Here is a 13,985-nt window from a genome sequence, read left to right as displayed (position 1 = left end):
ACACAAAAGCAATCATCTAAAACTCTATTTTATTCGCACGAATCAACCTTAACCTTACTCTTGTCAGTCAATTCCGGAACGCTAAAGTTAAGGATCGCCGGTCCGGTGGTGGGCAGAAAACCGGCCGCCGCCGGAAGAAACGGAAAGCTAACGGCGGCCGCGTTGATAAAGTGGTGATGCTGACCGGCAAGTGCTCCCCCGTACAGACCCTGCCGGTGGGCGATCTTGAGCCGGGACGTGAGCTGCTTTTTCCACTTGGTCCGCCGGTTCTGGAACCACGTTTTGATCTGCACCTCGGTCAGACTCAGACTCTTGGACAGCTCGAGCCGTTTGCTGACGGAGAGGTACTTGTCCTGCTTGAATTCGGTTTCGAGCCTTGGAAGTGATAAAATTGATGTTTTTTTTTTAAATTTATTAATTAATTAAGGCTTATGAAAAGTACCTTTCTAACTGCTTGGCACTGTATGCTTGCCGAGGTTTGCGGTCATTGCCCTGCTTTCGACGTTTTGCACCTATTTTCTGATCTGGAAGTTAGTCACAAATGCGAGAAAGATTTTGTTTAAATTATTTGCCTTTAGTCATGGTTTTTTTTAATGTTTTAATTCAAGACGCCAAAAGTAAAATCAAACAATTTATTGAACAAGTGCAGATGAAACATTTCGGTATCAATGAAAGTTTTACAAAAATAATTACTTCCGAGTCATATTGTTATACTGATAATTTTGGTAGATTTGATTGAAACATTTCATCGCACAAATTTAATGCACTAGTCAAATTTTTATTTACACTGCAAGTGAAAACGTACCGATGAAACGTTTCAGTTCAGAGCCGTGTTGTTAAACTTACAATTTTGTTAGATTTTGTTGTTGAAATGTTTCATCGGTAAGTTTTCTAAATAAGTTTTTCGCATTTGCCATTCAATTTATGCGATGAAAATACACCAAAAAGTTGGAAGTTCAGCACTTTGAGTTTTATCGCTGAATTTATTTTAGTTTACCGCGGTAGATTATCTTGAAATATTTCATTCGCCTCTAACTGTCAAAAACTGATCGCGTTGAATACTTTTCTACCACCATTTTCGTGTGATTTTTGACGGTTCGTTGCTAACTGACTAATTTAAGGAAATCTACCACGGATCTACCGCAATCAGATTAGCAATACGGCTCAACTTTAAATTAAAAAAGGCTTAGCAAATCTTGCGATATAATTTTAAGAAAAGATCATTTTTAAGTTTCATGCTTTTTATAATTTTGCATGAATATATATAATAATGTAAAATGATCTACAAAGTTTGTAGAGTTTATATAAAAGAAGCATAGATTTTTTAGAATGTTTAATTCATTTATGATCTGAACGTTTAAGGCTTGGAAGAAAAAGATTTGTCTTTTCGATTTATGATACAACGATTTGAAATTCCTTAATTCTGAAATTGCACACAACTTTTAAAAAAATAAGGAAGATAAAACCTTTTTTTAAACAAGAAAAAATCTTTTTTCATATTTGTAAAAGCCTCATAATATCAACAAGATGAAATGTTAAAATTGCTTTAAATTTAACGATTATTTTTCAACTTCAACTTCCAATCTAACTGTAAAAAAAAGTTTAGAGCAGGAATCAAGCTAACTTTTTTTTTCTAGAATTCAAATATGATCAGAAAAATATTTTTTTGTTGATTACAATTAAGGCCGCTGCAATTTTTTTTTTTTTCAAAGTTTATGCCCCCCCACCCCCCTCTAAATTGGTCTGAAAAATCAGGGGGCAATAACATATTTTTCCAAAAAACTTTAAAATTTCCATGAAAATAGAAGTGTAATCAACTGAAAACAATCCAAAGTGCATTTTTCTGCATTGATAATCATATTTGGGTCATTCCACCTGAAGTGTGCAAGAAAAAATGCAAATTTGAAAATTGGGTAATTCTCTACCAACTCACACGAAATCGGGAAAAGTTGCCCCGACCCCTCTTCGATTTGCGTGAAACTTTGTCCTAAGGGGTAACTTTTGTTCCTGATCACGAATCCGAGGTCCGTTTTTTGATATCTCGTGACGGAGGGGCGGTACGACCCCTTCCATTTTTGAACATGCGAAAAAAGAGGTGTTTTTCAAAAATTTGCAGCCTGAAACGGTGATGAGATAGAAATCTGGTGTCAAAGGGACTTTTATGTAAAATTAGACGCCCGATTTGATGGCGTACTCAGAATTCCGAAAAAACGTATTTTTCATCGAAAAAAACACTAAAAAAGTTTTAAAAATTCTCCCATTTTCCGTTACTCGACTGTAAAAAATTTTGGAACATGTCATTTTATGGGAAATTTAATGTACTTTTCGAATCTACATTGTCCCAGAAGGGTCATTTTTTCGTTTAGAACAAAATTTTTCATTTTAAAATTTCGTGTTTTTTCTAACTTTGCAGGGTTATTTTTTAGAGTGTAACAATGTTCTACAAAGTTGTAGAGCAGACAATTACAAAAATTTTGATATATAGACATAAGGGGTTTGCTTATAAACATCACAAGTTATCGCGATTTTACGAAAAAAAGTTTTGAAAAAGTTACTTTTTGCGTTTCTCTTTGTTTCGTCGTCCGTGTCTGTCGCGAGTGACCATGAACGGCCATGATCGATGACGACCAACTTTTTCAAAACTTTTTTTCGTAAAATCGCGATAACTCGTGATGTTTATAAGCAAACCCCTTATGTCTATATATCAAAATTTTTGTAATTGTCTGCTCTACAACTTTGTAGAACATTGTTACACTCTAAAAAATAACCCTGCAAAGTTAGAAAAAACACGAAATTTTAAAATGAAAAATTTTGTTCTAAATGAAAAAATGACCCTTCTGGGACAATGTAGATTCGAAAAGTACATTAAATTTCCCATAAAATGACATGTTCCAAAAATTTTTACAGTCGAGTAACGGAAAATGGGAGAATTTTTAAAACTTTTTTAGTGTTTTTTTCGATGAAAAATACGTTTTTTCGGAATTCTGAGTACGCCATCAAATTGGGCGTCTAATTTTACATAAAAGTCCCTTTGACACCAGATTTCTATCTCATCACCGTTTCAGGCTGCAAATTTTTGAAAAACACCTCTTTTTTCGCATGTTCAAAAATGGAAGGGGTCGTACCGCCCCTCCGTCACGAGATATCAAAAAACGGACCTCGGATTCGTGATCAGGGACAAAAGTTACCCCTTAGGACAAAGTTTCACGCAAATCGAAGAGGGGTCGGGGCAACTGCTGTGTGAGTTGGCGGAGAATTACCCAATTACCATCTCCGATTCTGCTCAAATTTGGCAGAGCTGTTGAGACTATCAAAACATGCAAAAATCCCGAATTTCATCCAAATCAGACCACCCCCTCCATTTTTGTACCCTCCCAAAAAATCGACCGTTTGGCGATTTTTGAGCGAAACCCCTATCTGCAAACGACGATAACTCAGGAACCACAAATCATAGAGAGTCGGTCTTAGACTCAATTTTGAAGGAAATTGGACGTAGAATCCATTTCCGTGATCAAAATTTGGATTAAAATAATTTGTCTACCTGTATTGCGCAATTGAAAACTTCAAATGGCCGTATCTCAAAACAGCCCTATTTATTTTTTAAATTTGACTTCACCATCGTATTCCCCCTCCAATTTACATAAGAATCACTTGTCGACAGAAAGGAATATGATTCGTTCCAGAGATATCGAATTTTAAAAACCTGGATAATGCCTTTTAAAACACCTTTTTCATTAAAGTGTTGAAAATATGGCTCGTAATTTCTATTTTTATACTTTTTTTATTTTTTTGCCCCCTCGACTTTGGTCAGAGTCGAAGGACAAAAACTTCAAAAAATATTTGCAACGGCCTTAATGTAAAAAAACTTTTTTTTTCAAAAAAACTCAGAACATTCAAATCTTTCTTTTCGCAAAGTGTTACAAAAATGCCTAAGCAATATTCAATCAAACTATTACATTATAAATTTTAATTGCAATGTTTAATTAACATTTCATGAAAATTTTGGCAATTTCAGAGTCCACAGCCCATAAACTCTGTTCAAATATAACACTAGAATTCGCTCAATTCATTTTGAAGAATATTTTAATAATTCATGAAATCATGAGGCACATTGCTAAATTGACCTTTTAGAGTTGAAATGTTTCAACGGTTCATTTTGAAATGTTTCAGAAAATATCCGAAAAGAGCCATAAAAAACTGTGTATTTAAGGGTGCACATTTAGGTCGAAATCTAAGGTAAAATAAAGTATCTATGTCAATTTTTTACAAAATCGGATAAGATTTAAGGGTCGCTAATTAGCGTTGAAGTTTATATGGGAAAATAGCGAAAAAGTACAAAAACTTGAAATAAATATGTACCTAATTGCAAAAATCAGGTTATTGCACCTCAATTTAAAAAAAAATCAGAAGTTTTATGAAGATGTTTTAAAGGCAATTTAAAAAAATTTAAATGACAAAAACTTGAAAAAATATTTGCAATGGATTTTCTGAGAAGATTTAAGGGATTGAATGTTAGACACATTTTTTCAAACTTAAGTAACTTAAAATATTTGTCATGCCCGCTGGACCGTCATGAACAGCAATTTTATGAAACTTAAGAGATGCCTAATTGTGCAGTAGAGAGTTAAAGACTCAAAACAAAAGACTTCGATCACATGGTCGGTCGATAATTACGTTGAAGGTGTCAACCGCGTGCAACCTCATTTGAGCTGTCGTTACAGCTAATTATTGAGTGTCTTCAAAAACAAATACCGTGCACTAATTAGTCATTACCGATCGATTTGGACGTAACGTAATGTGGCGTGAATTCATGAATTTGAAATGGCAGTTTCAAACCAATTTATTAAGTTTACTCAACTGATGACTCCAAAACGATAATTAAGACCTCTCTAAACTCGCGGTGACGATCCAGTGTCCGCATATTTGCGCCCAGCTCGCCACTTTTCGGCATGGTAGTGTAATGAACAAACAGACGGCTCTAAATTCCCGTCGTCGTCGTCGTTTAATAATGGGGACTTGACGGGTAGGTGCTAACCAGCTCCGTCCACAGCCCAATCCGCGTTTCGTCGAGGATCATTTCATTATTATTAACAGAGTTGATGTTTGCTCTCACTCGACTGACGAGCCCCATCAGCCGTGAAATATGCCTCTTAAAATAACCACGGAATGAAGATGTTTGTGGAAGTATTTCTGTGTATTGTGATTTAATCTTGTTCAACAAATTGTTAGGCACTCTGTTAAGCTGGGTTTGGACACAACGATTGTTTACTACTATTTGCTTTGGCTCGAGGAAGAGGAGCGAACCAGCAAGTCAAATATATTAAACTACATTTATTCATTTTAGCACCTCGTTTTTATGAGGAAAACACAACTGGAAACGTGCGTTGAGCAAATATAAGGTTGCTGGCTGCTGACACTCACATAAATCTGAACTTGGGAAGCCGTTGACCGAGTCCGTCTGATGATGGTTATGGTGTTGATGGTGATGTATCCACCCAGCAGGGTACAGAAATGCCGCCGTTGGCCAACTGCTCGGCACTCGGGAACTATCCTGATCCTTGTACCGCCACTGATCATCAACCGAACTTCTTCTGCTACTCTCCTTCTTTAGTCCCAAAATATCATCAATTGAAAAAGTCTTCCTCTTGCAGCCAAAGTCCTTTCTGGGGTCGTCCAACGAAGAAATCCGACACGTGTCAACGTCCACATGGCTAATCCTTTCACTAACATCCCTCTCACTGCCAAAACTGGCCTCACTCGAGTCACTGATCACGTCAATGTCCTGCTCCATCACCATCTAATCCGAAATCCACCGCCAGACTGGCGTGAACAAGTGATGGTGATTAACCCCACTCTCATAATTGGAAAATCACTTCATCTTCATCTCCATCAGCATCATCACCACCACACTATAAATCCATGCTCTCTTCCGTCTCTTTTTTTCGCGAAATGAGCAAGATCAGCCAACCGCCAACACTCCATCGGCGAAGAAGGGGCGAGAAAAAAAGGTTAACGCCTATTTTTCAACCTCAGTCGTCGTGAGGGAGAACGAGACGAACATAATTACCAACCCAGCATATCCGTCGTCGTTTAGTTGCACGTGCACGGTGCATCGAGAAAAAAAAAAACTGCATTTTCTTCTAAATGGTTTTTCGTAAATCGTTTTGATTGATGTTGGAACCCTTTTTAAATGGGAGGTTAAAATTAGAAATTTAGAAACAGTTAAAATTCAACTTTATTTATAATTGTTATGGTTTTAAAGGTTAGCCAAACATTATTTTAGTTATACTTAAATATTTATCAATACAAAAAAAGATGCTTAGAAATGTTCACCCCAATTAAACTTATTTTCCATACAAATGTTATTGCAAAGTGTTTGCTCTACCCTCATTGTTTTCCTAAAGCATCAGGAAATAAAAAAAAAGTGTTGAAGGTACTAGAAGAATCGCAATATTCGATTCTTTCTCAGTTAACGGATTTGTTTGAAAAAAGAGACATTTAAATATTGTTTCGATATTTTTTAAGAATTGCTGATGAAAAAAATTATAAACATATTTTCACATCAACTATCATTTAAATTTTATTTGATGGAGGCTGTGTTCAATACCAAAAACAATAAAATATATGTGTTCCTGAAACGTAAAACATTTCAAAGTAGAAGGAAAGCACCGCAGAAATGTATGATTAGGAAAACTTTAAATCAATGCACAGTTTTATAAAAATAAATATCGGTAATTTTACTGCAAATATCTTAGTAAATAGCATAAAGAATACCGTTCCTTAAATTTTAGTCAAATTTGAGCGATATATGAGCTAAAATGAGTTTCCGGTATTGGTAGCAAAAGAGTCCGGATTTCAAATCAGACTGTATTCAGTGTCCGGGAATCAAATCACAACAAAAAAAATCAAATCATGATCAAATTATTCGCTCTACAGCATTGCCTTGGCGTTCTCGATTGCGAGATTCCTACTCGAAACTAAGTGTCCGAAGGCTTGATTGTTGAGGCAATGAAGCATTTCCATTCGAGCAGTTTTTGCTTTTTTCTACAATGTATTTCTTATGGAGCGAACTGTCAAAAACTGCTCGACTGCGGGTGATCCATTGCTAACATCTTTTTACACCTTAGCTTCCATCCACCCCGAGATTCGAACTGACGACCTTTGGATTGTTAGTCCAACTGCCTACAGGCGACTCAACCGAGGCAGGGCCCAGGGAGACGACTTCTGCACCTGGACAGAGCTAACGACCTAACCACTAGGTTAGACCGGGACCAACATTTACTTCCCTGTCCGACGGAAAGCGTGATCAGACAAATCTCGTCTCAAAATTTGCCACCGGGACCATCTGGGATCAAACCCAGGCCGACTGGGTGAGAGGCAACCACGCTTACCCCTACACCACGATCCCGGCTTAATCACAACAAGTCATTTTCAAATTTCAAAAAAACATTTAGAGAAGAAATATTTTGCATGCATTTTTTAAGTAAACTGTTTGTAGTACATCTTGATGATATTTATAAATTTTAAATTTGGTTATTTGCCAGCAATAACAACAAAAAAATGCTACTAAGTGTCCGGATTTCGGATTTTGACGTTCAAAATTTTCTTTTTAAGATTTTCGGTCTGTGCTACACCCAAAACTGGGTAGCAATCACCAGAGAGAATTATGGCCTCGATCCGACTGAAAAATAGTCCCGTTTGTAAGCTCGAGATGGTCGAGAGAGGTATGCGCTCAAGTTCATTTCGTTTCGTTTTAGTTTTACGGAGCAAGGTGGGGGACGCGGCCTCAAGTCAGTCCAAGTCCGGTTTCTTGTGGAAAAAAGGGTAGTGAAAATTAAAAATAAAATAGTCCCGTTTGTAAGCTCGAGATGGTCGAGAGAGGTATGCGCTCAAGTTCATTTCTAAACAAAAAAAAAAGTTCATCCGTCTAAAACAAAAATGGAAATCGAACCAGGGACCTCTAACAGATTGTCTCAATCACTTAACTGTCTCGGCTAGTGCGTCGATCCCGGGAATTTTCAAAAATCGGTAAATTCCTGAAATCCCGGAGTTTTTATATTTTGTCCCGGTTATCCCGAAATTAGAAAAAAATAATACTTTTTTTTTGTCTGGATTTTCAGATTTGGTTTTGCAAAAAGTGGAATAGTTGAAAAGGTTAGAGTTTTTAAGTACTATTTCTTTTGGGCCATATATCAGCATAATTCTGGCTTTTCAGTGGAAATTGTTACAATTTCAGTGTACAGATCCGTACAATATAAATCCTGAGGCGTAAAACGGGGATTTAGTGCACATTATATGTAGTTAAAAAAAACTTACCAAGATGGCATCCACTCAGCTTTACGGAAGTCGCGTGTTTTTGCGTTTCATACAAGTGCCCTTACAAAGTAGACGAATGCGACTGCCGGTGAGTTCCGAGGTTCTCCAAATCATGATACCTTGGAACCTAACCATTTTTACACAATCTTTTTCTAAAAATTTCAATTCACCACTAGAACACTAATTTAATGGTTTTTTTTTTTTTTCAAAACTACAACAGTTTTCTATTAATCACATTTTTTTCGTAGATTCATTAAAAAGCCATTTCTGACTGATGAAATATTTCACCCATCACTCATCAATCACTGATAAAAGGAATACGCCTCTTATTTGTTTACGACGAACGACAAATCGAACAGTTTTCTTCGCGCAATTTCTTTTCATTCTTCACAGGTCGCAGAATAACACCTTCACTGAAGAAAGGAAATCGTCACTTATTTGTTTACGACGAACAACAGACCGAACTGTTTTTCTGCGCCCAAATTCTTTTGATTCTTCACAGGTCACAGAATAACATTTTTGTTCAAATTGTTCTCAACGTTTTCACCTCGATTAAATTTTCAAAAGGCCCTATCTGCATAGGAAACCCATGAGGGATAGGTTGTTTTGAAAATTTAATCTAGATCTTTATTGCAAGCTAGAACCTGCTAGAACCGTAATCAAAGCCTTTTTTCTGGCTTAAAATAATTTTTTCGCCAAAACCCGAACGAAATCTTCAATTTGGAAAATTGCAAACTAAACGTCAAACGGTCAAACAACAGGGTGTCTCTGCAGCACGTGTACCGCTGCCTTTTCCAGCACCGCAGTAAACAAATCGAATATTCCTTTAATGGGTCGTCTGTAAATCACGTAGTAAATAAATAAGTTTTAACAACTTTCAAAAAAATCTTCGTAGAAAAAAAAATCTGTTGAATTTTCATTTATATTGGTAACGATAGCCTGTTGACATAACCTGCCAGATAAACTGCGTATCAGGTCAAGGATTTATACAAACATTTTCTGAACAGAACAATAATATTTCCAGGTAACCAAACAAGATTTTAAATACAGTAATACCAATTTTCAAACAACTTCTTATTACTAATTTCCAAACCGCCTGCTACCGCATCCAGAATAAGTCCCTAATCGATCGTAACCAACTTTTATTCTTCTCAAATCCTCCCAAGTGCTCGCTCACGCAACCAAACCATTTAAGAGGGGTGTGAAACACGCTAAGCCATTATCTATTGTGTGGGAGCTGTTGGCATGCGGCCCTGGCCAAGATGCACGCTACGAGGAGTGAGGACCAGGAGCAGCTCTTATAAAAGGGCTGTTAAGTGTAATTCGCGGTGCTGGAGATGCTGTCCAAACAGGAGGAAAAAAACACGGAAAATCGAGAGGGAGGGGGGCGGGAGAAAAGCACCCGAAACGCGATGATTAATAGAATTATTTACCTGCGCTGCCTTAAATGCATCCTTCTCCCACACCCCCGCCAAGCAAAAGAGGCTGGGAGTTTTCGCAGCTGGCGATGGTTACGTGTTTATCGTTTACCAGCATATTTAGTGGGTGGTTTATTGCGGCTGACGATGATCCATTACATTATCCCTCTCACTTGATTTAATGGTGCCGCAGCGGGAAGTTCTGGTAGGGTTTTTTTTTGCCTTCGACCTGATTTAGATGTCCTGATGGGAGAAGGGAGATAGGAAAAGTAGTAAGTGGCGCTTTGAATTTATCTATCTGTTCAATAATTGAAAAAAAAATCAAGGCTAATATAGTGCATGATATTTGTGTACACTTTTTCTCATAATATTACATGCTTTGACTAAGAAAGGAGAACTGCATGCTTTTGCATGCGGTTTTACACAGAAATTGTATAAGGCTTTCTAGTCACAAATTTACCAACACATTCAAAGTATGTTTACATGACAGCTGGACGTTTGTTTGCATCAGGTTTCCTATCTCTTTCTAGCAAAAGTTTTTTGTCCGGCGACTTCTAGCTGGTTTTTTTGACTGGCTGCCCGATATGTCAGCCAACATACTGCGCAGGGCTGTGACAGCTACAGCTCGATCATTGTTTGCATCAGGACACTGTGACGAGGAGTTCGTCATTTTTGAGTTAAATTATATTTTTTTCACTGGGCCTAGAAAGCCTTATACTGTGAAGTGCGTACACTGCTTATTCAAATATTCGATTATCCGAAGAGAAATTTTTTCCAAGGCATTCGGATAATTGAGTATTAATAAGTTCAAAAATTCGAAAATTTGGAAATACAAAAATTTTAAAGAATCTGAAATCAAGAAATAAAAAAATACAAGTTCACAAAATTTTGAAATTAAATAAATTCAAAAGATTAATAAAATCTGAAAGTAAAAATATTAACAAATATCCAAAATTCAAAAATTAAAAAAAACCGGAAATTTAGATGATTTTATTAAAAAAAATTACAATTCCAAAAAAATAAATTCCAGAACAAAAATTAAAAAAAAATCTGTTTAAATAAAAAAAAAACAATATTCAAAACATAAAACGAAAAATTTAAGAAATAAATTCTGCAATGTAAAAAAAATAAAAGTAAAAATAAAATCTAAAAAAAAAAACAAAATATCAAAACTTCAACTACTTCAAAATTTTAAATCACGAAAAATTAAAAATATGTAAGGCTTAGGCGTTAACAAATTTAATAACGAAGTTCGTACTCAACTATTCAAAGTTCTCATCAAAATTTAACTATACACTCAAAGTAAAAAGTATCCTTTTTTCAAGTTCACCCGTCGTCACCCTTTAAAAGGGTATCGAAAATGTACTGAATTTTACATCTACCCTTTTAAAGGCTAGTATGCAGATCGGAAGGAAAGGGGTCAAGAAAAAGCTTTACGAACAGCAGAACAAAGGAAAGGGAGCGATTTCTTGGGGCTTTTCTTCACCCTCTCTGACTTGCTTGCGCTGCTGCTGCTGCCCATTTGATTTTTTTCTTGACCGGTTCCTTCCGAAGTGCGTATACCGCTTAAAAGGGTGACGCCGGGTGAACTTTAAAAAAGGATAGGATGTATCCTTTTAGGGTATTGAAAGTACCCTTTTGAGGGATACTTCTGACTTTGAGTGTACGGATAATCGATTCACGAAATTTATATATTTATCAAAATTTGGGTAGAATGCGACTTTTAAAATGCTCCAAAGTTACCGCAAACCGGGTAACATTGATAGCCGGGGTGACTTTGAAATTTTCAATGGAATTTTAAGTGCGATCAACTGAAATCAATTTAAAATGCATTCCCCTACATTTAGAATCTTTTTTTGCATGTTTGCGCTATTTCTTAAATATTTTGAATATAAATGAATTTTGGATGCATATTTTGTTTTTCTTCGCTAAAAAAATTTTTTCGTCAGACTATTTTTTTAATTATTTTAAGGCTGGTACAAATTAGATTAAAAGTTTTTGTCTGTCCTCCCCCTCCCCCTTCAAAGGTTACCCGAAAAATCAGGGGGCAAAAAAATATTTTTTTAAATAACTACAAATTTTGTTTATGGAAATTAAAGTGCATTTAGCTGAAATCAATTTAAAATGCATTCCCCAGCGTGTTTGGGTTGATTTAAAAATCTTTAGAATTTTTGAAACTTTTCGATTAACGTCATGATTCGAAATCCGGACACTTAGTAGCATATAATTTTTGTTATAGGCTGGTATGGAGATCGGAAGGAAAGGGGTCAAGAAACAGCTTTACAAACAGCAGAACAAAGGAGAGAGAGCGATTTCTTGGGGCTTTTCTTCACCCTCTCTGACTTGCTTGCGCTGCCGCTGCTGCCCATTTGATTTTTTTCTTGACCGGTTCCTTCCGAAGTGCGTATACCGCTTATAGCTGGCAAAAAGTCATGTAATAAGTTGGAAATGTAGAAATATCATCAGGATGTAGTATAAACAGTTAGTTTTAAGAAAATGCATGCAAACTGTGTCTTTTCGAAAAAAAATTCATCCGATTTTTGAAATTAAAATGACTTGTTGTGCTTCGAATCTCGGACACTGATAAAAGCTGATTCGAAATCCGGACACTCGATTTTGCTTATGAATCGCACACATTTGGACTGAAATGTTAGTGAATGACATTCTTTAGGTCTCAAATAACTTGTTACCACCGTAACAATCGATATTTTATATAAAAATTTTGTTAGAATTTAAGGAAATCAAAACCATAAATTTCTGTTTTGCCTTCCCGGTACTTTAGATGCCTATGAAATATTTCAGTGAAATGTTTCTAATTTTTGGTAAACTTATAATTTTATTTCATTGTTTTGGCATTAACTACAGTGTTTAAACAAACTTTAAATGAAAGTTGATGTTAGAATTCATCAAATAGCACAGTTTTTACATTCATAATTCGAACTTATATCCAAATAATTGATAAAACAAGATGAGGTGTCCGGGTTTCGAAGCGTCCGGGAACTCGAATCATGTCTTTATTATCCAAAATTTTATTTTTCGCTGAAATTTTTGTTTTCGTCAAATCTTACATTTTTGAAAACTAATGATTGCAAAACAACTGTACTAATGTAAACTGCATTTTTAAAACACCTTTCCATGTAAATATTCAAAATATGGCTTGTTATTTCAATATCTATATTTTTTATTTTTCGCCTCCCTCGACCACGGCCATAGCCGAGGGACTTTAAAAAATATTTGCATCGGCCTAATGAACTGTTGAAATTCTGGCTTGTGCTTTCAATAAATTATAATATATTATTATTTTTTTTATTTTTCATAGTCATAGTCATAGAAAAACATTTGCATCGGTGTTTTCTTGACTTCTAGAGTTTTTTTAATAGGTCCTATAAACATATGGAAGACAATAGTTTATAGGTCCTTTTAAAAAAAAAACTCTAGACTTGTTCTTTAGCAAGTGCGTACATAAATCTGAAAATATCACTGTTTGCAGATTACGTGCAACTTTTGTACGTAATCAACGCGAGTGCAAAAAAAACACTTTCCATTAAATTGTCTGCCAAGAAAGTTATTAAAACAGTTTACAGAGTTCTTCAAAATAAGTACAGCACTTCGGAACAGAGGCTTTCGTTGATGGCACCCTTGCCCACACTCATCCAAAACTTTTTTCACTTTTGATGTGACGTTTCTCCCGCCAAGATTCTTAATGGATAGGTTGAAAGCGATTAGTTGCTTTGAATTTGACAACAAAGGATTTAAGTCGGAATCTAGCGTGTATTGGGTCACATAATGTTTTCAATTTAATTTAATTTTTTGTAAATCACGAATTTTGAATGATATTGAATACAAATGGCACAGAAAACCTAAATAATTAAAATTTCAACTCAACATGACACATGCGAAAACTCACCCAACCTTGCACTTTCCAACCACCTCGACCCTGTCAAACCTTTTCCTTTTACTGCTGTCATTCGCGCCGTATCCTTCCATCTCCCTCACTCCAACGCGCGCGCACGCACCCATCCGACGTCTGGCATGTTTTGTCTCGCCTCATCGTCATCGTCGCCGCCACTCTCTGACACACACAAGTCCCACCATCGTCGTCGTCGTCGGTCTCGCTCGCCCCTCGGTCGGTGAGAAGACTTTTTTTTTCTGCGGTGGCGGCCACCATCTTGGAAAATCGCGCCGTGGTGTCGTCGAGTGCCTGAGAATCCCCGTTCGTTCGTTTCGTCAACCTGGCTTCGTGATCGCCGC

At 36.3% G+C, this 13,985-nt stretch overlaps 1 protein-coding gene across 1 annotated transcript; it reads right to left on the bottom strand.

The window, feature by feature from the left end:
- Nucleotides 1-12: 12 nt before the first annotated feature.
- Nucleotides 13-5,914, bottom strand: LOC120415044 (homeobox protein koza). Its single transcript, XM_039576418.2, has 3 exons — nt 5,422-5,914; nt 443-524; nt 13-375 (listed from the first exon to the last, which is right to left on the bottom strand). Exons 1-3 carry the CDS (start codon nt 5,795-5,797, stop codon nt 30-32), a joined length of 804 nt encoding a protein of 267 aa, XP_039432352.1. The 5' UTR covers nt 5,798-5,914; the 3' UTR covers nt 13-29.
- Between the last annotated feature and the right edge of the window lie 8,071 nt (nt 5,915-13,985).

Source organism: Culex pipiens, chromosome 1 (assembly GCF_016801865.2).
Source record: "Culex pipiens pallens isolate TS chromosome 1, TS_CPP_V2, whole genome shotgun sequence".
NCBI lineage: Eukaryota > Metazoa > Arthropoda > Insecta > Diptera > Culicidae > Culex > Culex pipiens.
Note: the sequence above shows the minus strand (reverse complement) of the source record. Positions and strands in the feature narration are given on the sequence as shown.